Source organism: Festucalex cinctus, chromosome 13, assembly GCF_051991245.1.
Source record: "Festucalex cinctus isolate MCC-2025b chromosome 13, RoL_Fcin_1.0, whole genome shotgun sequence".
In the NCBI taxonomy this organism is placed as follows: domain Eukaryota; kingdom Metazoa; phylum Chordata; class Actinopteri; order Syngnathiformes; family Syngnathidae; genus Festucalex; species Festucalex cinctus.
This window is the reverse complement of record NC_135423.1, coordinates 17693285-17717617: the sequence shown is the minus strand read 5'-3', so window position 1 is coordinate 17717617 and position 24333 is coordinate 17693285. Positions and strand designations below refer to the sequence as shown.

Genomic DNA, 24333 nt, shown 5'->3' with positions numbered 1-24333 from the left:
TTTTTTTTTTTTTTTTGGGTGGGATGGTCTTATCTCAGTAGGTGCAAAGATTTTCACCAGGATGGCAGGTAGATGTAGCCTGTCCTAGATTATGATATCCGCTTTCAAATAACATCCATTCGCATTAATTCTTATCATACTTGTACAATTACGGTACCAATTCTAATCCTTCAAAGAGTAACTCAATTTACACTACTGTATGTTTTGACATGATGACGTTCCTGTTTAATTACACAATCATTTTCAAGTATTTTAGTTGAGCGCTACAAAATGATTGTTATATATATATATATATATATATATATATATATATATATATATATATATTTTCTATATATATTTCTATATATATATATATTTTTTCTATATATATATATTTCTTTTTTTAATAAAAGATACAGTTCTTGTAACTGTCAGAAAAACAATTAGATGTGGACGTATGAATCACACGTAAGAATCGATTTGAAAGTGAGACTTTATTGCGCATGCGCGGAGCATGACCCATACACGCAGTGAGTGTGTGCGTTAGAGAACGTGTACAGGATTCTAAACGTGCCACTTGTCGAACGATATTGTCGTTATATGACCAACCCAAATGGAAAAACAATGTTGGAAGTGAGTTCTTCACACGTTGTGCGCCCACTCCACCGGTCTTTGTTCTAATCTAGAGCGACGAGCAAGAGGAGTCTTCAGCCATGGTGGCAAAATCGTCAACCTGTTGATGCTGCCGCTTTTCTTATTACCGTCGGTCAAGGTAAGTAAATACTTTTCTCCTGGTATTTGTTGCGGCAACCCGTGTGCAAGTTTTGCTGTAGTGTTGTGTTGCTCATGTGCTGTAACACGTTACAACTGATGATTTATCAAAATGTTACAGAGATGGAGTAGGTGACACGGAGAGAAAGCATAAACGATGTCTGTCCTTTATTACATTATAACCATTTGGAATAGCTGAATTAACATTTGTAATTAGATTTATATATTTTTTGAATTGCTTTCAACAGATCAATCAAGTCATTATTTATATAGCACTTTTCATACAAAAAATGCAACTAAAATGTTTTGAGATGCAAGGTAATAAACAATTTCCGCAACGTGAAAAGTTTGTAGTTTACTGAAAAACGGCACTGGCAGTTGAAGTTATGCATCTGTCTTTAATACATAACCCAACAAAATTAATTGACTGCGGTCAAGCCAGCCGCCACTCGAAAAGACGAAGTCAAACCAGCCGCCCCAACGATTGTTAATACTGTGCATTACGGTAACATGCCGCCGTGCCCCTGCGCTGGCCACCTTCAAAATAAAAGCTGCTCAACACCTGGTTTAGGGTTTAAAATAAAGAATCATAAAAAAATAACTGTTTGTTATTCCAGAACCAGACCAGTTCTAAGGGACACTACACCACCCCAGGTATCCAGCCAAAGTACTTTCAACAAAATCTGATGTTGCATTTCAAAATAAAACTCATTTGAACATTGCAATCTCGACTATAATCCCTGAATTCAAAAAATCATTAAAAATTCATGGTTTGTTATCCCAGGACCAGACCAGTTCTAAGGGACACGACACCATCCCAGGTATCCAGCCAAAGTACTTTGAACAAAATCTGATGTTGCATTTCAAAATAAAACTCATTTGAACATTGCAATCTCGACTATAATCCCTGATTTCAAAAAATCATTAAAAATTCATGGTTTGTTATCCCAGGACCAGACCAGTTCTAGGGGACACTACACCACCCCAGGTATCCAACCAAAGTACTTTGAACAAAATCTGATGTTGCATTTCAAAATAAAACTCATTTGAAAAGTTACATCTCGACTAATCCCTGATTTTAAAAAATCATTAAAAATTCATGGTTTGTTATCCCAGGACCAGACCAGTTCTAAGGGACACTACACCACCCCAGGTATCCCGCCAAAGTACTTTGAACAAAATCTGATGTTGCATTTCAAAATAAAACTCATTTGAAAATTGCAATCTCGACTATAATCCCTGATTAAAAAAAAATCATTAAAAATTCATGGTTTGTTATCCCAGTACCAGACCAGTTCTGAGGGACACTACAGCACCCCAGGTATCCCGCCAAAGTACTTTGAACAAAATCTGATGTTGCATTTCAAAATAAAACTCATTTGAAAATTGCAATCTCGACTATAATCCCTGATTTCAAAAAATCATTAAAAATTCATGGTTTGTTATCCCAGGACCAGACCAGTTCTAAGGGACACGACACCATCCCAGGTATCCAGCCAAAGTACTTTGAACAAAATCTGATGTTGCATTTCAAAATAAAACTCATTTGAAAAGTTACATCTCGACTATTATTGTTGATTTCAAAAAATCATTAAAAATTCATGGTTTGTTATCCCAGTACCAGACCAGTTCTGAGGGACACTACAGCACCCCAGGTATCCAGCCAAAGTACTTTGAACAAAATCTGATGTTGCATTTCAAAATAAAACTCATTTAAACATTGCAATCTCGACTATTATTGTTGATTTCAAAAAATCATTAAAAATTCATGGTTTGTTATCCCAGTACCAGACCAGTTCTGAGGGACACTACAGCACCCCAGGTATCCCGCCAAAGTACTTTGAACAAAATCTGATGTTGCATTTCAAAATAAAACTCATTTGAACATTGCAATCTCGACTTAATAGTCGCAATGAGTTTTATTTTGAAATGCAACATCAGATTTTGTTCAAAGTACTTTGGCTGGATACCTGGGATGGTGTCGTGTCCCTTAGAACTGGTCTGGTCCTGGGATAACAAACCATGAATTTTTAATGATTTTTTGAAATCAACAATAATAGTCGAGATTGCAATGTTTAAATGAGTTTTATTTTGAAATGCAACATCAGATTTTGTTCAAAGTACTTTGGGGGGATACCTGGGGTGGTGTAGTGTCCCTTAGAACTGGTCTGGTCCTGGGATAACAAACCATGAATTTTTAATGATTTTTTGAAATCAGGGATTATAGTCGAGATTTCAATTTTCAAATGAGTTTTATTTTGAAATGCAACATCAGATTTTGTTCAAAGTACTTTGGGGGGATACCTGGGGTGGTGTAGTGTCCCTTAGAACTGGTCTGGTCCTGGGATAACAAACCATGAATTTTTAATGATTTTTTGAAATCAACAATAATAGTCGAGATTGCAATGTTCAAATGAGTTTTATTTTGAAATGCAACATCAGATTTTGTTCAAAGTACTTTGGCGGGATACCTGGGGTGCTGTAGTGTCCCTCAGAACTGGTCTGGTACTGGGATAACAAACCATGAATTTTTAATGATTTTTTGAAATCAACAATAATAGTCGAGATTGCAATGTTCAAATGAGTTTTATTTTGAAATGCAACATCAGATTTTGTTCAAAGTACTTTGGCGGGATACCTGGGGTGCTGTAGTGTCCCTCGGAACTGGTCTGGTACTGGGATAACAAACCATGAATTTTTAATGATTTTTTGAAATCAGGGATTATAGTCGAGATTGCAATTTTCAAATGAGTTTTATTTTGAAATGCAACATCAGATTTTGTTCAAAGTACTTTGGTTGGATACCTGGGGTGGTGTAGTGTCCCCTAGAACTGGTCTGGTCCTGGGATAACAAACCATGAATTTGTAATGATTTTTTGAAATCAGGGATTATAGTCGAGATTGCAATTTTCAAATGAGTTTTATTTTGAAATGCAACATCAGATTTTGTTCAAAGTACTTTGGCTGGATACCTGGGATGGTGTCGTGTCCCTTAGAACTGGTCTGTTCCTGGGATAACAAACCATGAATTTTTAATGATTTTTTTAAATCAGGGATTATAGTCGAGATTGCAATTTTCAAATGAGTTTTATTTTGAAATGCAACATCAGATTTTGTTCAAAGTACTTTGGCGGGATACCTGGGGTGCTGTAGTGTCCCTCAGAACTAGTCTGGTACTGGGATAACAAACCATGAATTTTTAATGATTTTTTGAAATCAGGGATTATAGTCGAGATGTAACTTTTCAAATGAGTTTTATTTTGAAATGCAACATCAGATTTTGTTCAAAGTACTTTGGCGGGATACCTGGGGTGCTGTAGTGTCCCTCAGAACTGGTCTGGTACTGGGATAACAAACCATGAATTTTTAATGATTTTTTGAAATCAGGGATTATAGTCGAGATTGCAATTTTCAAATGAGTTTTATTTTGAAATGCAACATCAGATTTTGTTCAAAGTACTTTGGTTGGATACCTGGGGTGGTGTAGTGTCCCCTAGAACTGGTCTGGTCCTGGGATAACAAACCATGAATTTTTAATGTTTTTTTTAAATCAGGGATTATAGTCGAGATTTCAATTTTCACATGAGTTTTATTTTGAAATGCAACATCAGATTTTGTTCAAAGTAGTTTGGTTGGATACCTGGGGTGGTGTACTGTCCCTCAGAACTGGTCTGGTCCTGGGATAACAAACCATGAATTTTTAATGATTTTTTTAAATCAGGGATTATAGTCGAGATTGCAATGTTCAAATGAGTTTTATTTTGAAATGCAACATCAGATTTTGTTCAAAGTAGTTTGGTTGGATACCTGGGGTGGTGTACTGTCCCTCAGAACTGGTCTGGTCCTGGGATAACAAACCATGAATTTTTAATGATTTTTTGAAATCAGGGATTATAGTCGAGATTGCAATGTTCAAATGAGTTTTATTTTGAAATGCAACATCAGATTTTGTTCAAAGTACTTTGGCTGGATACCTGGGATGGTGTCGTGTCCCTTAGAACTGGTCTGTTCCTGGGATAACAAACCATGAATTTTTAATGATTTTTTGAAATCAGGGATTATAGTCGAGATTGCAATTTTCAAATGAGTTTTATTTTGAAATGCAACATCAGATTTTGTTCAAAGTACTTTGGCGGGATACCTGGGGTGCTGTAGTGTCCCTCAGAACTAGTCTGGTACTGGGATAACAAACCATGAATTTTTAATGATTTTTTGAAATCAGGGATTATAGTCGAGATGTAACTTTTCAAATGAGTTTTATTTTGAAATGCAACATCAGATTTTGTTCAAAGTACTTTGGCGGGATACCTGGGGTGCTGTAGTGTCCCCTAGAACTGTTTTGGTACTGGGATAACAAAGCATGAATTTTTAATGATTTTTTGAAATCAGGGATTATAGTCGAGATTGCAATTTTCAAATGAGTTTTATTTTGAAATCCAACATCAGATTTTGTTCAAAGTACTTTGGTTGGATACCTGGGGTGGAGTAGTGTCCCTTAGAACTGGTCTGGTTCTGGAATAACAAACCGTTGTTTTTTTATGATTCTTTATTTTAAACCATAAACCAGGTGTTGCTCAGCTTTTATTTTGAAGGTGGCCAACGCAGGGGCACGTCGGCACGTTACCGTAATGCACAGTATTAACAATCGTTGGGGCGGCTGGCTTGACTTCGTCTTTTCGAGTGGCGGCTGGCCTGACCGCAGTCAAAAACTGCTATAACAATGGAATTGTTTGCTCTTTCACACAACCAAACAGCATCCTGCACTCAAGACAATTTGCCTGGATTTACACTGCAAATCCAAGTTCTCAATTCCAATTTAATGCATATACATAATGTGTCCCAATTTTTGACCGCCAATTTCCATGTACATCTAACTGTAACATCCTGGCTGGTTATGTTGACACCTTGACACTAAAGGAACACATGGAACAACTCTCAAGTATCACAATATTTCACATATCTCTACAAGTGTCAACACTGGGTAATGGAAATAATCTATGTAATCTAAATAATACAAATACATGGAGTATAGTTTAGTTGTCTGGCCCTTTCCCGCCACTGATTTAAAGGTCCTCCACCCTTTACTGGTCGTCATCGGTGTATGTTTAGTTTATTTTTTGATAGGTGCACCTAAAATGTGACGGACACAAAAGATAGTCTACTTTGCTAAAGGACTACGCAAATAAGAGAATAATTACTGTTGAGACGCTGGAATTGGAGAATTTGGACAATTTTCAGTTGAGCAATGGCGGTAAATTATAGATCTCAAACTCAGTCAGGTCCTCGAGGGCTGTAGCCCTTCATGTTTGAATCAAGTCATCAGGAATTGTGATCAAGTTTCTGCATAAATTGCTGACTTGACTTTGAATCTGATGTGTTGGAGGAGGGAAACCTCAAAAACGCGAAGGACTGCATCGTTTTTTACTCCTTTACTCCTTTATTAAAATAGTTGATTAACAGGGGTGGGGGATTATGTCAATTTTGACACACAATTTGTCACCCATTTTGTTCATGATTGACGAGAAACTTCGAGAAATTGACAGGCTAAGCATTGCCGGAAGTGGGTTTTTGTTTATCAATGTAATCATCAATAACAAGGTCAGTACATTAATGATGGAATGCCCATTTGCTAAACATTGACACGTCCACTTCATCTGACACACCGCAAAGTCGTTCCACTTCTTTTCTGGAATGGTCCGAACCATTATTCTTGCCCCAGTCTGCTAAATTCCCGAGGCTGTTATAATCTGTCAATCTTTGATCACCGGCACTGGTTTTAACATGCTTTCATGTTTCATAGCAGGTCTAAAATTTCTTACAAGGCTTTTTTCTTTCTTCTCTTTGACAATTTGAAAGTGTGCATTCACCACTACCATACAGCACATAAAGCAGAATAAGTCACAATTTGGTTAATATTAACACACTGGTGTGAACAACATGACAATTACTTAAATCATGGTTTAATGTGAATGCAATGAGAAGTTCACATGTCTCCCAGCGGCCCTTTTGTCTTCTGCCCCACCCTCTAGTTGGGCTTCCTGTTTCTTTGATAACTGACTGATAAAATGCTACTGTGACTCACCCGGACAAGCAATGTTTAAACTGACATTATTTAACCTATTTGCTATAGATGAATAGAGCATGGGTCAGATAGAAGAGCCATAGCATGTGTGATACCTGCATTCTCCAATACCATATGAGTTACCTGTTTCCTGCTTTGCTTCACAATTTGCCTGTGAGGACTTGCATTTTTCACTTCTCTTTTCTTCTCCCATTGTGGTAAAACCAGAACGATGCCAAGATGAGGTTATTTCAGGATGGAAATAAAACCTTTGGATTTATATTTCCGCTTTTCACTCTTGTAAGTGACAGATGCAACAGAACACATTGAGCATGCGGTTTGGATTTATTTGGAAGCACTGGATTAGATCAAGCATGAATACACATTTAAACAAACTTAATTCATTAGTGATTTCATTTGGCTTTTTCATTAACTAGAAACGAACGATAAGGCCAGTTCTGAGAAATGGTTTGTTAACAGGCCTTTTTGAATCTGTGTCTACTTATTGGCTCAGTGTAGAGACATGTTCCACAATCCCCTGGCACACTTCCCTTACTTTGGAATTACGAAATCACTTTAAGCACACACGCTTTTCAGAGAGTATGCATGCTTGCGCACACACAATGTGGGTGTTAATTGTGAAATATAGTAGCCAGTCTGAATCATTGTCTGTCTGTGAAGTTTGAAATACTGACACTGCTAAGTCATCTTGTAAAGTAACCAAGTACAAATATTTTGAGACAGAAGTAAAAGTTTCATATATCTGTACTGTTTTTTGTTATTTCTATTTCTGCCAACTTTCACTTTTATTTCACTACAATGCCGAAATAAAATGTCTACTTTCACTCCAGTACATTTCGCCTAACCAGCTACGTTACTACACAAAAAAATAAAAAATAAAATAAAAAAAAATCAAGTTGGGTCAAAAATAACCCAATTATGTTTCTAAATTGACATACTCTAACTTGAGTCAATTAGACCCAACTTTGAGTTGAAAAAAAAAAAAATGGCCATATTGAAACAACCGGGAAAGTTGGGTCAGATTTTCTACTTGGAGTCAGTTTGACCTACCTTCGGGTAAAAAGAAATTACTACACTTAAAAACAAAAAACTGAAAACAAGTTGGGTCAAAAATAATCCAATTATGGGTCTAAATTGACATACTCTAACTTGAGTCAATTAGACCCAACTTTGAGTTGGAAAAAAAATTGAAACAACCAACAAAATTGGGTCAGATTTTCTACTTGGGTCGGTTTGACCTACCTTCGGGTAATAAATAAATAAATAAATAAATAAATAAATAAATAAATAATAATAATAATAAATTAAAAAAAGGTCATTTTGTGTGAAACAACCCATAAAATTAGGTCAGACCTCTACTTAATTAATTTGACTCAAAAATTGGGCCATTTTGTACAAAACAACCCAGAAAGTTGGGTCAAATTTGACCTGACTTTGGGTCAAAAATTGGGCCGTTTTGTACAAAACAACCCAGAAAGTTGGGTCAAATTGACCAATAAAAGTGGGTCAGTCCATTTTTTATCCCTAATTTGGTTAATTTAGACCCAACTGTTTTTAGAGAAGTCTTGTTTAAAGCTGATGCCAGTGGCATCAGCCGAACCCAGATTTTTTCCCGCTCTCTTTCTCTACACTCACTCACACAAACACACACACACATACAAACATGGTCTCCCGGGCGGGGAGGCGAACCCACCTACCCTACTCGAACTCGGATAACTTCCTCACAATATTGCCAATAAATCTCTTTCTTCTCCTCCTTCATCAAGACAGACAAGCCTTGTATTGCTTCATACTTTTAAGGTTGACCAAAGTCATCTCTGGTATCCATGCTCGCTACAACATGTTTGCATTCAATTGTCAAACAGCGTTAATGACTATTTCTCATTGTTTGTTGTCCAGTGTATGGAAGATGCCACATTTTGTTGATCCCCTCACAACGGAAACTCTGATCTCCAAAAACTTCACATTGGATGTCTTCAACACGAGTATCCAGTCCACAGCTCAAACCACATCTGTGGTTTCTAACGTCAGCCGACAAGGAATCCTGCGCTGCACTTACAAGGAGGACTTCAAACGTTACCTCCTCCCGGCCGTGTACACGTTCGTCTTCCTGCTGGGCCTCCCGCTTAACGCTGCCGTCATACTGAAGATATGGAGGAGGCGGCCCGCGCTGTCCCGCAACAACATCTTCATGCTCAACTTGGCCGTAGCCGACATCCTTTATGTGACGTCGCTTCCCCTGCTCATCTATAACTATGGGAGTCATGATTACTGGCCCTTTGGGGAGTTTGCATGCAAACTGGTCCGATTTCAGTTCTACAGGTGAGGCTCGTACGAAAACAATGTCCTTAGAAGGCAGTCCAGTTCTTAAAACTTTGTTATTGTTTGCTAGTTTTGAAGTCAAATGTATTTAAAGGGGAAGTCAACCTTAAACATTTCATGGCAATAATATGCTATACAATAGTTAAAAACGGCATATTGGTTCATATTGTGCTAGTGGAATATTAAGTTAAGCAGCAAAATCCAGCAATTTTTAGCTATATCAGAAGGCGACCATTTTGCCACTTTCTACCAAGTGAATATGACATAATTGAAGCTCAGCTTCAGAAAAAAAGGTGAGCTGTGATTGGTTGTTGTCTGAGCAACTGTGATGTCATCTTCAGTTTACAGCAAGTGGCGAAATGACCGCTTTCTGATACTGTATAGATAAAAACTGCTGGATTTTGCTGCTTAAAGGGGAAGTTGACATTAAACATTTGTTGACAATAGTATTTTATATGTGACCTCACTAGTCTAAACATGACATTCTGATTTAATATTCCATTTATGGAATATGATTTATGCAGCAAAATCCAGCCTTTTTTTTCTTTTTTTTAAAATCCATCTCAGGGGCAGCCATTTTGGTGTTTGCTGTCTACTTAAGATGACATCACAGTTGCTCCGTGCTCAGGGAATGACCAATCACAGCACACCTGTTTTCTGAAGCTGAGCTGTGATTGGTTGTTACGTGAGAGAGCAACTGTGATGTAATTTTCACTCGACAGCAAGTGGCAAAATGGCCGCCCCCTGAAATGGATAAAAACAGCTGGATTTTGCTTCATAACTCATATTCCACTTATAGTAATATTAACCAGAATGTCTGCATAGAATATATTATTGTCAATAAATTGTTTTGGGGGGTTGACTTCCCCTTTAATATCCTGTTTGTTTGTTTATTATGACAGTAACCTTCACGGCAGCATCCTCTTCCTCACCTGCATCAGTGTGCATCGCTACATCGGCATCTGTCACCCTCTGGCCACGTGGCACAAGCAAGGCGGCCGCAGGCTGGCGTGGCTCATTTGCGGATGCGTGTGGCTGGTGGTGGCCCTCCTCTGCGCGCCCACATTTCACTTTGCCTCAACGGGGATCCAGCGCAACCGCACCGTCTGTTACGATTTAAGCACACCAAAGCAGTCCGTGGACTACTACCCGTACGGCATGGCCCTCACCTGCCTCGGCTTCCTCTTGCCTTTTACGGGCGTGATGATGTGCTACTGCAGAATGGCCCACATCTTGTGCCTGCCCGTGTCGTACCGCGGCGTCAACGTACAGACGAGGGACAAACGAGACAGGGCGGTGAAAATGATTATTGTGGTGGCAGCCGCGTTCTGCATCAGCTTCCTGCCCTTTCACCTCACCAAGACTTCATACCTGGTGGTGCGCACGCTGCCCAGTGTGTCCTGCGAGACCAGAAACCTCTTCTCTATCATCTATAAGAGCACCAGACCGTTTGCTAGTATGAATAGTTTTCTGGACCCCATTCTTTTCTACTTTACTCAGCCACGGTACAGACAGAGCACCAAAAGGTTCCTCCTCAGAGTCACCACCCTGAGGGATAAGCAAAGCAGTGCGTGACTCAAAATGGCCGCCAATTTGTTCATAATAGTTGATGTCATAGAATAAACCCACCAATCAAATGGTGTGTGATTATACTAAAAATAACTGTATTTACTTGCGGGTGTTATCTGTGGAATTGTTTTTTACATGAGTCAAATCACTGTACTGTGAATTTTATATGGTTGGTTTAAAAAATGCACTAGGTTGAAGTCAGTTTTTGTACTGTATATATGTACATCTATCTGATTTGAATTACAGCAACATATTGTTCAGTATTATGTTTTCAGTTTTCGATATCTCAGGCAATATTGTTGGACCGTTTTGAAGTGATGCCCGTCTTGTTGTTGCCTTTATCTCCACAAGGTGGCATCAGCGTCCCAAACTCATTTTGAATTGTGTAAGGTTTTTGTTCAATGATGTGACAATGCACAAAATGAATAAGTTGACTGACTCTTGCTTTTCAGTGTGTCACAGGCTTGTTTGTTGTTTCTTGTCTGTCATGATTGTTCTGAACTGTGCCACACATTTCATGTATAAAATAGTCAAACTCCAGGCTTGCATCAGCGACATAATTATACTTTTATTATGTGAGTTAGAAATGCTGCTATTGTTTTGCTTGTGAACAACTTTTTGGATGTTGACAAGACACACTGATTAATTTAAACCTGTCAAAATAGGTTTATTTCCTTATCTGCACAAGTTATTTGAATGGATTGAACAGCTGTAAACAAAAGGGAATTTGTGAGAGACCCGGAAATTATAAGACGTACAAATGTGAACTTCTAGCACAGCACCAACATCAAAAAGCACACTGAAGTGCAGATTTAGAATACATTAGACCAAAGCCTATAATTTGATTGTGTTATGGTATGACTTCTTGTTTTACAGTGGAAGTAAGACATTCTCAAGTAGATTCAGCATAAGTACTGCACTGTTGGGAAAAGCATTTGGTTGGTTGGCATTTATTTTATTAAGAGTCCTGTAATTGACAGTTCAAATGTATCCCCCCACTTATTTTAATGCATCCCAGAGGATATTGATTTATTATTATTATTATTTAAATAATAATGAAATGAGTAAATGTACACACTAACTATATACCTACACTTAATATTATTCCTGGGCCATGTTTCTGTTTTAAAAATGAGGAAAATCCAAATTTGCTCACCCCTCATACAATAAATCAGTCATGTTCGACATTTTCCTGTGGAGGGAGCTGCAGCCAAAGTTAATTATGTGACAGTGTGTGATTCCCCTTCAGAACAAAAGGACACGTAAAGTAGACAGCTTTATGGGAAGCACCACAGAGCCTTTATTGTGGAGTGAAAAGCGATCCTGGATGCTGTCAATGTTAACACAATCACCTACAGCATTAGACATTTTTACCTGGAGCGATGTACAAAAGACATACACTGATTTATTGTTGAATTTAGCAAAATGAAAAAAAAAGTTGTTCTCACCAATTAGCATAATGCTTCTGCATTTTGCAGTGCATCCAGCCAGTCCCACTGTATCAGTCTCTTATCAAAAATAGAGGCTGGGGGCGTGGGGGGCTTTTTCCTCTCAATCCCCGAGGGGGTTATGACAGCCCCTATCCCCCTAGTCCCGCCTACTCCCTCTTGCCCTATCTCAGGCATTAACATGCACAAAAAACAACACAAGTCACGGAAATCCAAATAATGCCAAAATAGGGAATCCACAAACAGTTTGCGGAAAGAACACAGACTGATGCGAGGGTGACCTGCTTAATGGCCACACGTTTAGCTAACGATGAAGAGTTGGCTAGTACAAAAAAAGTTCGACTTTGAAGTGTGGAATCGCCAATATGTGAGTTTTAACAACTGAGGAGCAACCTGCGTTTTCCAGACTTTGGTAAAAGTTGTTGACTTTAGGCTGCGAGGCACAAATGGCTTTTAATTCCAAAAGGATGCAACGTGCGGCGTGACATAACAAAGACAACTATGAACAATGGCAGAGAGACACAAGAGGAGTGCACCGGTGTACCGCAGCGTCTCTTTTAAGAACTTGGGCTCGTGGGGTGCCAACAAAAGTGAGGAGCGACAAGACAAAAGTGAGGATTTGGAAGCAGCCGGTGGTTCTCTTCCTCTGGAACCCGGCGGGGCAGAGCAGCGGCATGTCAGTGCGTCAAGAAAAGTTTCCAAAATCTCTGCCACCACAACCGCTGCGACCGCAGAGCCAAAGAAAGCCTCCTCCGCCCCTCTCGCCTCCATTTCTCCCTCTATCCGCCAGCTCACCGAGAAATTCAGCAACAACAGCGGTAAAAGTGGGGGAGGAGGCGGCTCCGAGGGGACCAGCAACGCCTGGCCGGGAGACGTTGAAGCAGTGCCGCATGAGAGCAGCACACTTCCCCGCGTCAGAGCCTCCAGGAGGAGCAGTTCTCTTTCTCGACTGTCATTGCACCAGGACAGCAGTGCGGCATTGTTTTCCGACAACAAGTCTTTTTTGGACAAAGTGCACAAGTTTAACTCCAGCACGGACTCTGTGTCTGGGTCGGATTCTGAAAGAAGGAGCAAAAGGCGTGCTTGTGCAGTTTTAACAAAAGACGACACTGGTAAGAAACAATCTTCTTGCTCATCTGATTTCCAAAAGACTTGTATTGTCAAAAATGAAGAGGACGTCACGATTAGTGGACCTTGTAAAGCTCACAGAACATACCTATCTACACATTGCAATGAATTTAGTTCCCTGCATTCTGATAAATGGCCAAGTGTGACCAAAATTAGACAGCTTTTTGATGAGAGACAAAATCAAGACGACACTTTTGATCATTTAAAACAGGCTAGTAAATGTGATCTAGGCCAGCTAAACAACCCAGAGTGTCTTTTGGATAAAAGCAGCAAACTCCCATCTTTCACTTCAACTAATGAAGCCAGAACTCCATGTTCGTCTGAGGCGAGCTTAGTTGAAGGACAGAGCCAAAACAGCACTGCTGCCAAACAGAAACTTTGTGACACTATGGACTTGCATTCCAAACTCTACAAGCAGCAGAATGCACTTGATGAGGAGGCACACTTAAAAACATCAAGATATCGTAATGACAAGATTTCTGCTAGAAACAAAGTTCAAAACAGTAGCATTTGTAGTTGTTCTCAGGGTTGCCGCATTCAAAAAAGTAGCTCATCTCCATTCAGATCTCACAGCCCCAGCTCAGAGGCAGAGGCTTCCCCCAAAACTCCCACACTGATCGAGTTGACCTCTGACCCCCACTGTGACCTTCAGAACTCTGCTACTACTTCTCGGAGCAGTTTGCTGAGCCAGGATGCCTCCTTCTGCGCCTCCTTTCTTCAGGAGCCGATCGTGAGGGAGAGAAGGGTTAGTCAGGGGGTCGGGCTGGTGAGGGATAGTTTACATTCCTCACATAGCTCCTCTACAGCTCCGGCCTCCCCCCCCTTATCCCCCCTCCGTGCTCCAGCTCCAGATAAAGCCGTTACCTCCTCCTCGACTATAGCTCCCTCCTCAGCTCCTTCCAGAGTTGACTCTCTGCTTAGCTCCCGCTGGAGGTTTAGCTCTGGAGACGAAGAGGAGGAGCATAGCAGGAGAAAAAGAGGAGGTGCAGGCTGGAGTGGCCCCTCTCATCCTTTTGTTGGCGTCAGTGGAAGAGAGAAGGGCGTCACAGAGCGAGGTGAGAGTTATTTGTCACGCTGTAAAAATGGCCGGTGGAGTGCGAAGGGCATCGGTAGGTCTTCGGGCAGTGAGGAGGAGAGTCCCGGTTCTTTAGGACCATCCAGTCGGGAGGCTGTGCGGCGCCGCTCTCTGAGAAAGAAGAAGAGGTCCTGTGGTGGTGCTTTAGCGACAGGCCGTGATGATTATAACGATCGTGATGGCGAATCAGACGACAGTGACAGTGAGCCCTCCGTGACGATGGAGCATTTGGATAGGCCCCGCCATGCGACCACAGGAGGAGAGCCAGTACCAAGACTATCACGGAGCCACTCTGCAAGAGAACCAACTTTTCATAGTAACAGAGCCAGAGTGCAGCAGCAATGGGAGCGCATCTCTTCACCCGTGGCATCCACAACACTTCCTAGTGTCTCTCGAGTATCAAAGGTCAACATCCCGTCTTTTGGCTCACGTTATAGCAGTCGATATTCCAGTACTGAGACACTAAAGGTGGAGGACCAAGCTTGCTGCACAAATCATGGAGCAAACAAGTTTTCGAACCCTGGTGGAAACAACACTACCAGAAATGCTTCCTCGTCTATGCTGAGTAAAACATACTATGGGAATTTTACCATGTACCGTTCCCCTAGCTTCGGACATGGGGATAATTTCCCTCGTACCCAAGTGCGGACTCGCCCCAAGTTTGTGCCTGCAGTCACTTCATCTTCTCGGATTCTTGCAAGAGAAGGAAAATTAACTGAGACTATGAGATTACAGCCAACAAGTGGAGGTGATAGGGCAGATGTTAAAAATGGAATATCCAAGTCCAACCCTGATATCACCACAGAAACAATGACACTGCTAAATTTCCTGAAATCAGACTTGTCAGAGTTGAAGGTGCGGAAAACAAGTGAGGAAGAAAAATGCGGATTGGGCCCGCAGAGTCACATCTTGCCCTCTGGTCGTCGCTTGTCCCTGAAAGATTTGACGGCTACACTGCGGCGTGCAAAGTCCTTCACCTATTCTGGTAAATCCCCGGCAGCTGTGCGTTGTTACCTGGCAGGTGGTACAACCAAAAGAAGTACTTCCGACCAACAGCTAGACGTGAATAAGGAGAAGACTGGAAGCAGGGTTTCCCTGCCAGACAGGGAAGTAGAAAGCGATGGAGGTGACTTTAGGCTGGGAAGAGGACAGCGATTGTTGGATTATGGCTATGATGATGATGACGAGGAGGTGATGCCAACACCATTGCAAGAAAAATATGTGCAGGAGGCAAGACAGGTTATTCAGGATATCTGCCAGATGAACACCAGAGATGATGATATTGATATGAAAAGTGTGAATGACTTTGAAGATGAATGTTTTAGAATTAAGAATACAGATGAAGAGAAGAGAAAAGGAATGAGTACTGAAGGTGAGGCAGAAACAGACCAAGGGGCTGAGTTTAAGACCACAACGGGAAGAGATAAACACAAGAGGGAGAGCGAGAATGGGGAGAAGGAAAAGAGAGAGAGGGATGGACAAAGCATGCAGCTGGAAAAGCTAAACAGTAGGGATACAGACTACCAGGAGAAGGTGCAGAAAGAGAACAGAGAGACGGCGAGGGCGTTGCAAAAGGGGGACTCGGAAGAAAGTGTGTGCTATGACCGCTCTATGGATGAACTTTCAGGCCACGAGTCTAGTTTAACAGATGAAGGGATTGTAACAGAGCCAGAGATTGGCCCCAGTGACCCCTCTGAGAGGGCTTTCTCAGGGTCAGGAGGGGTTAATTTGGGGTCATGCATTGCTAGGGATGTGCTGGGACAGCCTGTCACCATATGGAAACAATCAGCGCTCCATGAAGTGAAAGGGCTTAAGAAGGAAAGAGAGGAAATGTTGGAGAACAACACTGGCTGTACGAATCGTCTGAATGAAGTCAGCATACCTCCCTCCTTGCCTCACCCCTCCTGTCTGGAAGAGAGTGACGGTGTTATCACAGACTCAATTGCTGGGTTCAGCTGTGTCGACGCTGCCAAAGATGTAACCAACAACAGCAACACTGTACCACAGGCATCGACTGGTATTTTAGGAGGCCTCGAAGCACCTGCAACCCCCAGTTCTGTCCGTCGAAGACGCAAGTTTTCCCCTCCTGGTAACATTAACACAACCTCCGAGGTTAGTAACAGTACCACAGACTCAACAACAACAGCTGATGCGAACGGGGAGTCAACAGTTTATCGCTCCTTCAGTGATCCTATCCCTCAAAGACGCTCTTCTGTGGCAGAGGATGACAATTTTTCCTCTGTTGACAGTAACCTTTTAGGATCTCTTGCTATTAAAGGAGGAGGGCCACCAGAGACCCCTTCTATACCCACCTTATCAGAATACAAAGGAAGTGTGGCCAGTGACTTGTCTGTATACAGTGATGGTGGACTTTGGGAGGAGGTAGTTGGCGACTACAGTGGGGTGATCAGAAGCATTGTAGCTGAGCCAGGAGCCATGGACAGACTGATGACTGACGACAATGGCAATGGCAAAGTTCCCAAGAAGAAATCATTTAGTGACCCGAGTCGACGTAGTGATGCATCTTTGCTTTCCCATAATGACACTCAGTTTAAAGGTCAGTCCACCAGCACTGGACCAATCAATGAGCTGGATCAGGCAGGCGCCATCCCACCTTCCAGCAGCGAGCCAATCCTGAACAAGCATAAAGAAAAAACATGGGAGGTAGAGGAGCAGCCTAAAGTGGACATAAACACACAGCCAAGTCATTGTCGCCATGGAAGTAGCACTATTGACATCAATAAGGCTCCTCCCCGATCTGACAGTCCTGCCTACGAGGACAATGTTGTAGATCAAGGTGGACAAAAGAAAGCAGAGGAGACAAGGAGGTTTAACTTTGACCTCAAGCTCGCTGAAGCTTTATCACCTAGGATGGTTCGCCGATCCCCTAGAAAGCGCCCAAACAGGTTGGCTCAGTTTTTTTCTCACGAAGACCCACTTGAGCCCCCAGAACTAGATGAGCAAGACAGTCACCATGATACATCTGAGCTCACACCTCCTCTTCCCACATCCAGACCAAAGACCAGAACTAAACATGTAAGACATACGAGCGAGCCTGCCACATTCATACCTATCTCGCCACCTCCCCGACCAGAGCCTCTCAAGGAAGGGAGCAGTCTCTCAGACCAACATACTGGAACTCATACAGCCTTCAGTAAGACCCCCGTAGTAGGCAAGGTTGCATCTTTAGAGGATGTGACCCAGAAATATATCCTAGACGTTGGCCCTCCTGAGAGAGACACAGATGGTCCAGGGCCTCTCCATGGGAACAGGGATGGGGCTGAAGGTTCGGTGTCTTCATCGGAGGGGTCCAGTGAGATCTTCACTAGTCAAACTACAGGAACTGTACCACAGAAGGGTTTGGACCATGCACCATCTACACCAGCCCCTCAGAGGACCAAGCCAAGAGTGGTAAGTCCACATTTATATTGTTATTGTTGTGTACCTTTTGAACTTAAAACAACATTGTGCATATTTAAAACACATTTTGGAGTTTGTGGCATGCTTTGACTCAGACATAAAAGAGAGGTTAGAAACTGAATTATAGTTGGGTATTTTGACAAAGAGAGAGTTAAAAACATACTTTTTTGCATAATGTTTTAGAGCAGTCCATAATATTTGGAACAGTTGGTTCTTTCTTATGCTTACAGCAGAGAAGCTGACAAGTGTGTATGTGCTTTTGGCAAGTTGTGCTGTCGTGAGTTACTTGTCATAATGCAAGAGTGCCTTTGCAAGACTACATTAGAGAAACCATTACATTCTGAGCTGTGTTCAACAAACATCAGAGGATGTTATTGGTCTGATTAAACAAATGTCAGAAAGACGGAATTAAGGAGCCCGGCCAAGCTAGTCAAGTGCATGTGTCCGTTTGTCTTTATTTGTTCCATCCAATATAGATTAAAGCCAGCCAAAGAGAAAGAGAGGACACAATGAGCAGTTCAGTATCACTCAGACATTTTTTTTTTTTATTAGTGATGTTCACTATTGGCGAAATGCTTACATATAGCAAAGTGCAAAGCTGCCCATCAGACTATAATCTAGTGATAATGTGTATTTTAATACAAAAATGAACAGTATTTCTCTTGTGATGTAGTGTTTTGTGATAATGTTGGAGTATGAGGAACATTTTCTGGTACAGTTTATGATTATTGACATAATTTCAAGTTGATTTAATCTATTATGTCATTTGTTTTAGTATAAATCTCATGACTACTCTATATTTCGTTCAGTATTCTTTACAGTGCTGTAGAACTAGAAAGAACAGCATCCTGCGGTGTTTTGATTACTTTTTAAAACTGCATGAAATTAGAGAGTGAGTCAGAATGTTAGAAAAACTCATTTCTACGTGGAAATACAACCACAATAATACAGTAACATCAAAATGACTGCTTTCTTTGGTTTGTTTCGTTATCCACTATTGTTTGCCGTAGTGACAGAAGCCCGTAGCTGGTGAATGACCTCGGCCTGCAGGAAATGGCTTTAGGAAAATAGGAAGTTGTTGTGGTTACTGAAGTTGTTTGATGATGTCCAATGCTACTGGCTGGCATGAGCTTGAGCACTATTTTGTGTGTGTTTTCTCTCTGGGTATATTGTTAGTCTGGAATATATCAGTACCTTGTTCCCAACTTGCTGTTTAGAGCACTGCCTGCTGCTCTTTTGCAGCGTGTGTTTGTGTGCATGTACGTGTCTGAGGGAGACCATTTGGACTGAATATAACAATAACTTTGGCAAGCCATAAAACAGCACAGTCTAGATACAGTATGTGGAAGAAGAATAACAGTTAAGGGAGAAAATAGTTGTTTGTCGTTGTTGATAGTGTAGAATAGAGCTTTGATCTGTTCGATCTCTTGCTGCCTTTTTCGCTTGTATATTTACGTCTTCTCATCCCATTGAGTTCTTCTTCCTCAGCAAATTATTTTAGATCTGCTTTTTTATTACATCCTCCTATTCTTACTCTAGTGGTTATATTGTTAAAGATTCTCCCTTTCCTCTCCCCTCTCGCACTCTTTCTGGAACATAGCAGTGAAGTGAGATCATTTGTCTTGGTGTAAGCAAACCAAGCCAAAATATCAGGTAGGGAGATGGGGGGGAGAGAAAGTTCAGAGGAAAAGTGCTGGCTAAAAGAATGGAGACTAGAACTGACAGAGTGCTGAAGAATGAAACCATGACGGAGAAGAACGAGGGAGGGAGTGAGGCAATGAAGCGTGATTGTACACATCTCCACTGAACCACAGCAACATGGTCTGGTCAAAAGGAATATCCTAATGACCTAATGATGAATCCTAACCTTCATGTCCAAGGGGAAGGGGAGGGGTGAGTTGGGGCGGGGAGTCATCAGGGGGGATGGACTGCAGTGCCTGGCAGCGCTGTGGTCCCCCCATCTGTGTCCCTGCCCCACCACTTTGTCCCTCCATTTCCTTTTTTAATGCACCACACATATACATATTCATTTTTTTGGGGGGATGTGGGTGTATCGGAGTAGGGGAAATTTTTTCCCTCTGCTCCGACTCACCTGCTACCAATTTTAATGCACCACATGCACACACTTGTATATACACTGGGTGGGGCCAGATTCACGGTGTAAGGGTAGAGCTCGCCAGTCGGTGAGCTGGCGGACTCAGTAACAGAGTTAGGTGTCACTAGTACGCTGGCGTGACGACCGGGGCCTCTTCCCACCGGGCTCGGTGTTCTGGTGTTCCGCCTCTCCCCCGGTGCTTCCTCCTCTGCTTCCCCCCTCCCGCCGCTGTGCTCCTTTCGCACGGCTGGAGGTGGGGTGGGCACGTCTTCCCTCTCTGCGCTGCTGCCCGGTGCCGGTTTCCGGGGGTGGGGGGGGCTCGCGGGGTTCGCGTGGGGGTTGGCGGTCGTCGGGGGGGGGGGCTTGTTTGGGGGGGGGGGGGGTATGGGTGGGTGGGGGGTTGGGTGTTGGGGGTCGGGGTGTGTTCGGGGGTTTGGGGGCCGGGGGTGGCGGGGCCTGGGTCGTGGCGGGTGGCGGGTTTGGGTGGGGTGCGGGGGGGTCGTGGGGGGGATGGGGGCTGGGGACCGGTGGGGCGCTGTGGGGGCCCGCCGGGCCTCGTTCTGCGGCCTTGGGCTCGGGGGTGTGGGCCGGGGCTGGGGCGGGGGTGTTCTGGGCGTCTGGGTTGGCTCGCCGACCGGTGTCCGCTCGGGTGGCTTGGAGGTGGCCTTGGGGCTGCCGCGGCCTGGGGATTCCCTTGGGGGGGGGGGGGGGGTGCTCGCTTTGCTGGACCGCGGTTGACGGCTTCTTTCTTTGGTGGTGGTCCTTATGCATGCCAGATCCATCGCACCAGCATCTACTGAAACTCAAACAGAATTTGCCTCTCCCTCCCACAGCCCCTTGAATCAGTGGGTGCTGGTGTCTGTGGATCTCACTTTGCTTTATCTATCCTTCCCTCCTTCCTCTCTTTAGTTTTTCCTCTGGTCACTTGAGATCTCAATTTATTGGAAGTTTGAGGTTTCTGGGGTTGGCATAAGACTCTGGTTTTGTAACCACGCAGGAGGGGTTTGGTTGGTGCTGGATTTCACTTTGATGGATTTGATGTACTGGCTTCTATGGATCTCACTCTGCCTCATTGATCCTTCCCTCCTTCCTCTCTTTAGTTTTTCCTCTGGTCTCTTGAGATCTCGCTAATTTGTTGGAATTTAGAGGCTTCCGGGGTTGGCGTAAGACTTTGATTTTGTAACCATGGGGAAGGCAGGAAGTGTTTGGTCGGTGCTGGATTTCACTTTGATTTATCTTTCTTTTCTCTTTATTTTTTCTGACCTTTTCTCTGGTCTCCTGACCATTTGAACCTCACGACTCTGGCAAGATTCTGAAGTACCTGGTTAAGGCGAAGGGTAGTGGGATATTTATAAGGTTTTAGATGAATTCATGAGTATAAATTTATACCTATTTGCACACGCACACAAACGCGCACGCACGCACGCACGCAAACGCACACACACAAAAAGAAAAAGAAAAAAAAAAGAAAAGAAAAAAAGAGCAATGATGATAAGACGTTGAATCGGTAAGACTACTGAATGAACAATTCTGAGCTCTTTAAAAAAATAAAAATAAAAAAAAAAATAAAAAAAAAGGAATATCCTAATGACCTCTGTGACAGATGGGAGGTTTATGCAAAAAGCATTGTGCACAGCTTACCCTAAAACTATAAATGAATATTTGATAATGTTTTCCTTGATCAACTGTGATTAGCAATAAATGATGAGCTTTAAAGGGACAGCAATGTGAAAAATCAACTTTTTGGAGCTTTTAGCCATGTTAAAATGCTAATTCCTCACCAAAAACGTCACCGAAGTGGTGTTTTCCCCCCTGTCCCCCCCTTATGAGAAACTCTAGGTCATTCTGCTCTCCAAGCACCAGCCCCTCCCAACCTGAGAAAACAAGCGGGTGCTCACTTTATGACATCATTTGGTGCGGACCCACCACCGCGCCGCCTTTGCGGAGTAAACGCACGCCCACTTTCTTTGAGACCTCCATGGGATAGTGACAAAAGTAGCCTTCATCAGTAAACATCCGTCCAAATGAATTCAAAGCAATCAGTTATCCTTCACATTTTCAATGTCAAAGTGTAATGACAATTGGCCGTCTTAGAATCCCAGAAAAGGTTCTGGCTGACACTTGTGTAAACCACCAAGTAAAACTTACCTAACTCAATGAATAGTGTTGTAGTTAGCACGCTCACCCTGTAAGCAACAGGTACACAGTTCGCAACTTGCTCATGTTTATTTTTTTCTCCTTCTTCTTTCCTCTCTCTTCTTCCCTCTCCTCCACCATATCTTGCGGCAAGGAGCCATTTTGTTTTAAATGTTTATTGAAGAATTGATGGCTTGCGTGGCCAAACGCAAAGATCCAGCAGCAGGCTGTAGTCGGCTCACCGGTGGCATGGCGGGGTTTTGCTGAACCGTTTTACTACCGCGTTAAAAAATAACCAGCAAAACACCTTCTATTTCATAAAAAAATTACATCGCCATGGTGTCAACGGTACGATTTAATCATTATATGCCTAATAGTTAACCGTGGGGGGGTTTAAAATAGCATGATGTGATCCCTTCCATGCTTTAGCATTTAGCCTACAAGTACATTCAAACTTACTTGCAAATACGTTAGAACATACTTGTAAATATGTTTGAATGATAATGGAGGTCTGGGTTGTCTCCGTGGATGTTGACGTTGAAGTCTGGGAAAGGATAACAGTTTTGCTCATTAAGCTGTTATAAATATTTCCTCAAAAAAATACAATCGTTCAAATTCAACAGATATTTTGGTGGGCTGTTATGTCCATTAAAAACAAAATGTATCTTTATCAACTTAGTTTCTTAGTTCACTGGATTTACTTTATTGGATGTAGTAACTGAATGGTCAAATTGATTGTTAATTAATGATGTCCGGAAACAGTTGAGGTAACATGGAGGTCATTCTGGCTGCAATTAGCAGAGATGATGTTGTTATGGTTGCACTAAAATTTTAGTCTTTGTTTTTTTTTTGTTTTTTTTTTAAACATATAATTTGTCTGTGTTTGCATGTTTTGGTTGTATGCTACAAGCGTATTTCAAAACAACTTGGACTTGTGTGTCATAGGCTATAGAAGAAAATGAGAATTCTAGTGGGCATTCTTCTTTGTCGGACGCGTTCTGCAATGTGCTATTTGCTTGCTCTATGTGGACTATTTCTAAGTTCAATTGGTCCGATTGTCATAGTTGTCATCAAAAGAAAATATGGTATCATAAATCAATAGGAGGGATGGTGGTGTTGCTTAGCATTTCCCTTTAAATAGTGAAATAACGCCTGCCAGTCTTTCCAATCATGTTGGAATGAGACGTGTTCATTCATTCCAACCACAGTTTTGGTAGTATGAAATGATGCTGGTTGTAATCCAAATGAAGAGCTTGAAGAGACGAAGCAGAGCTCAAAATCCCACAAGCGCTAAAGGTGGAGTGTTTATTCCTTCAGGATGGACTTTGTGTTTTATCAGACCACCCAGCATGAAACAAATGCCTCCACTCTTGGCTGATGTTTTTTCCTCTTCCTCCACATGTTGTCATGGTGAAAAGCAGCAAGCATTGATCAACTTCATCAGTCTCTTTTTAGGATTGCGTAATAGCTGCTATTTTAAGTGGACCTGTTGGACGGAGAAGGGCATAGATGGACGAAGTGATTGTGTTGCTTTTGTTGCAGACAGCAAAAACATGGGATTCTTCTAGAATGATCGAGGTCTGATTTTTATCTTGAATGATGTCATTTAGTATATTAGACTGGCAACCAGTTCATGGTTGTGGCCAAGTGTTTGAGAAAATGGATGGATGCTATCTAACTTGTGCGCCTGTGTGTGTCCTGTACTAAGAGGGTCCACTTTCAGGTTTGCTGTCTCATATAAATCTTTACAACTCTTGAGGATGAATACACATTCTTATCATGAAGAATGCGTGTTAAATGGAGAATTGGAGTGATGCCATGTCTTTTCAATTGGACAATGGTATTTTGAAACCAAGAAGGCTACATACCAGGACAGATGCAGAACCCACTTACTGTCCATCGGGCTTTTATTAAATTCCAGTGCCTGCAATCCGATCTAACAGCAATGTTATAAATAATACATTCAAGTTTTTTTTAGTTTTTTTATCCATGTCACGTCAGGTTTCAACGTATAGTCAGGTAGTATTCACTGGGATCACTCAAACACATACCAGTTGCACTTAGCTGGCTGTTTGAATCTGAAAACCGTAACAGCTGATTGGCGACTTTGCCAAAGAGCCAGCAGTGACAGGAAGAGAGACACAGCACCATTTTTATTTTTTATTTTTTTTAAATTATGAAGATGATGTCATAGTGTGTTGTTCCACCATGAGAGGATTTCTCCAGATTTCTGACTGAGATTTTGCGCTATGATAGCTGATATTTTTTCCCCCAGGATTGTACTTTTTTTGTCTGAAGCACACAG

General features: G+C 42.0%; 2 protein-coding genes across 3 annotated transcripts in view; both read left to right on the top strand.

The window, feature by feature from the left end:
* The first annotated feature begins 517 nt into the window (after positions 1-517).
* On the top strand, positions 518-11266 carry p2ry6 (pyrimidinergic receptor P2Y6). Of its 2 annotated transcripts, none has more exons than XM_077541463.1 (3): positions 518-754; positions 8735-9157; positions 10099-11266. In XM_077541463.1, exons 2-3 carry the CDS (start codon positions 8745-8747, stop codon positions 10730-10732), a joined length of 1047 nt encoding a protein of 348 aa, XP_077397589.1. In that variant the 5' UTR covers positions 518-754; positions 8735-8744; the 3' UTR covers positions 10733-11266. The 2 variants fall into 2 exon arrangements, with proteins under 2 accessions (XP_077397589.1, XP_077397588.1); XM_077541462.1 differs by having other exon boundaries at positions 10060-11266.
* A 1084-nt stretch (positions 11267-12350) lies between these two features.
* arhgef17 (Rho guanine nucleotide exchange factor (GEF) 17) overlaps positions 12351-24333 on the top strand; it is a 61555-nt gene continuing 49572 nt past the window's right edge. Inside the window, exon 1 of the mRNA XM_077541461.1 lies at positions 12351-17788. Coding sequence (XP_077397587.1) covers positions 12683-17788 — 5106 coding nt within the window. The 5' untranslated portion in view covers positions 12351-12682. The remainder of the gene's footprint in view (positions 17789-24333) is intronic.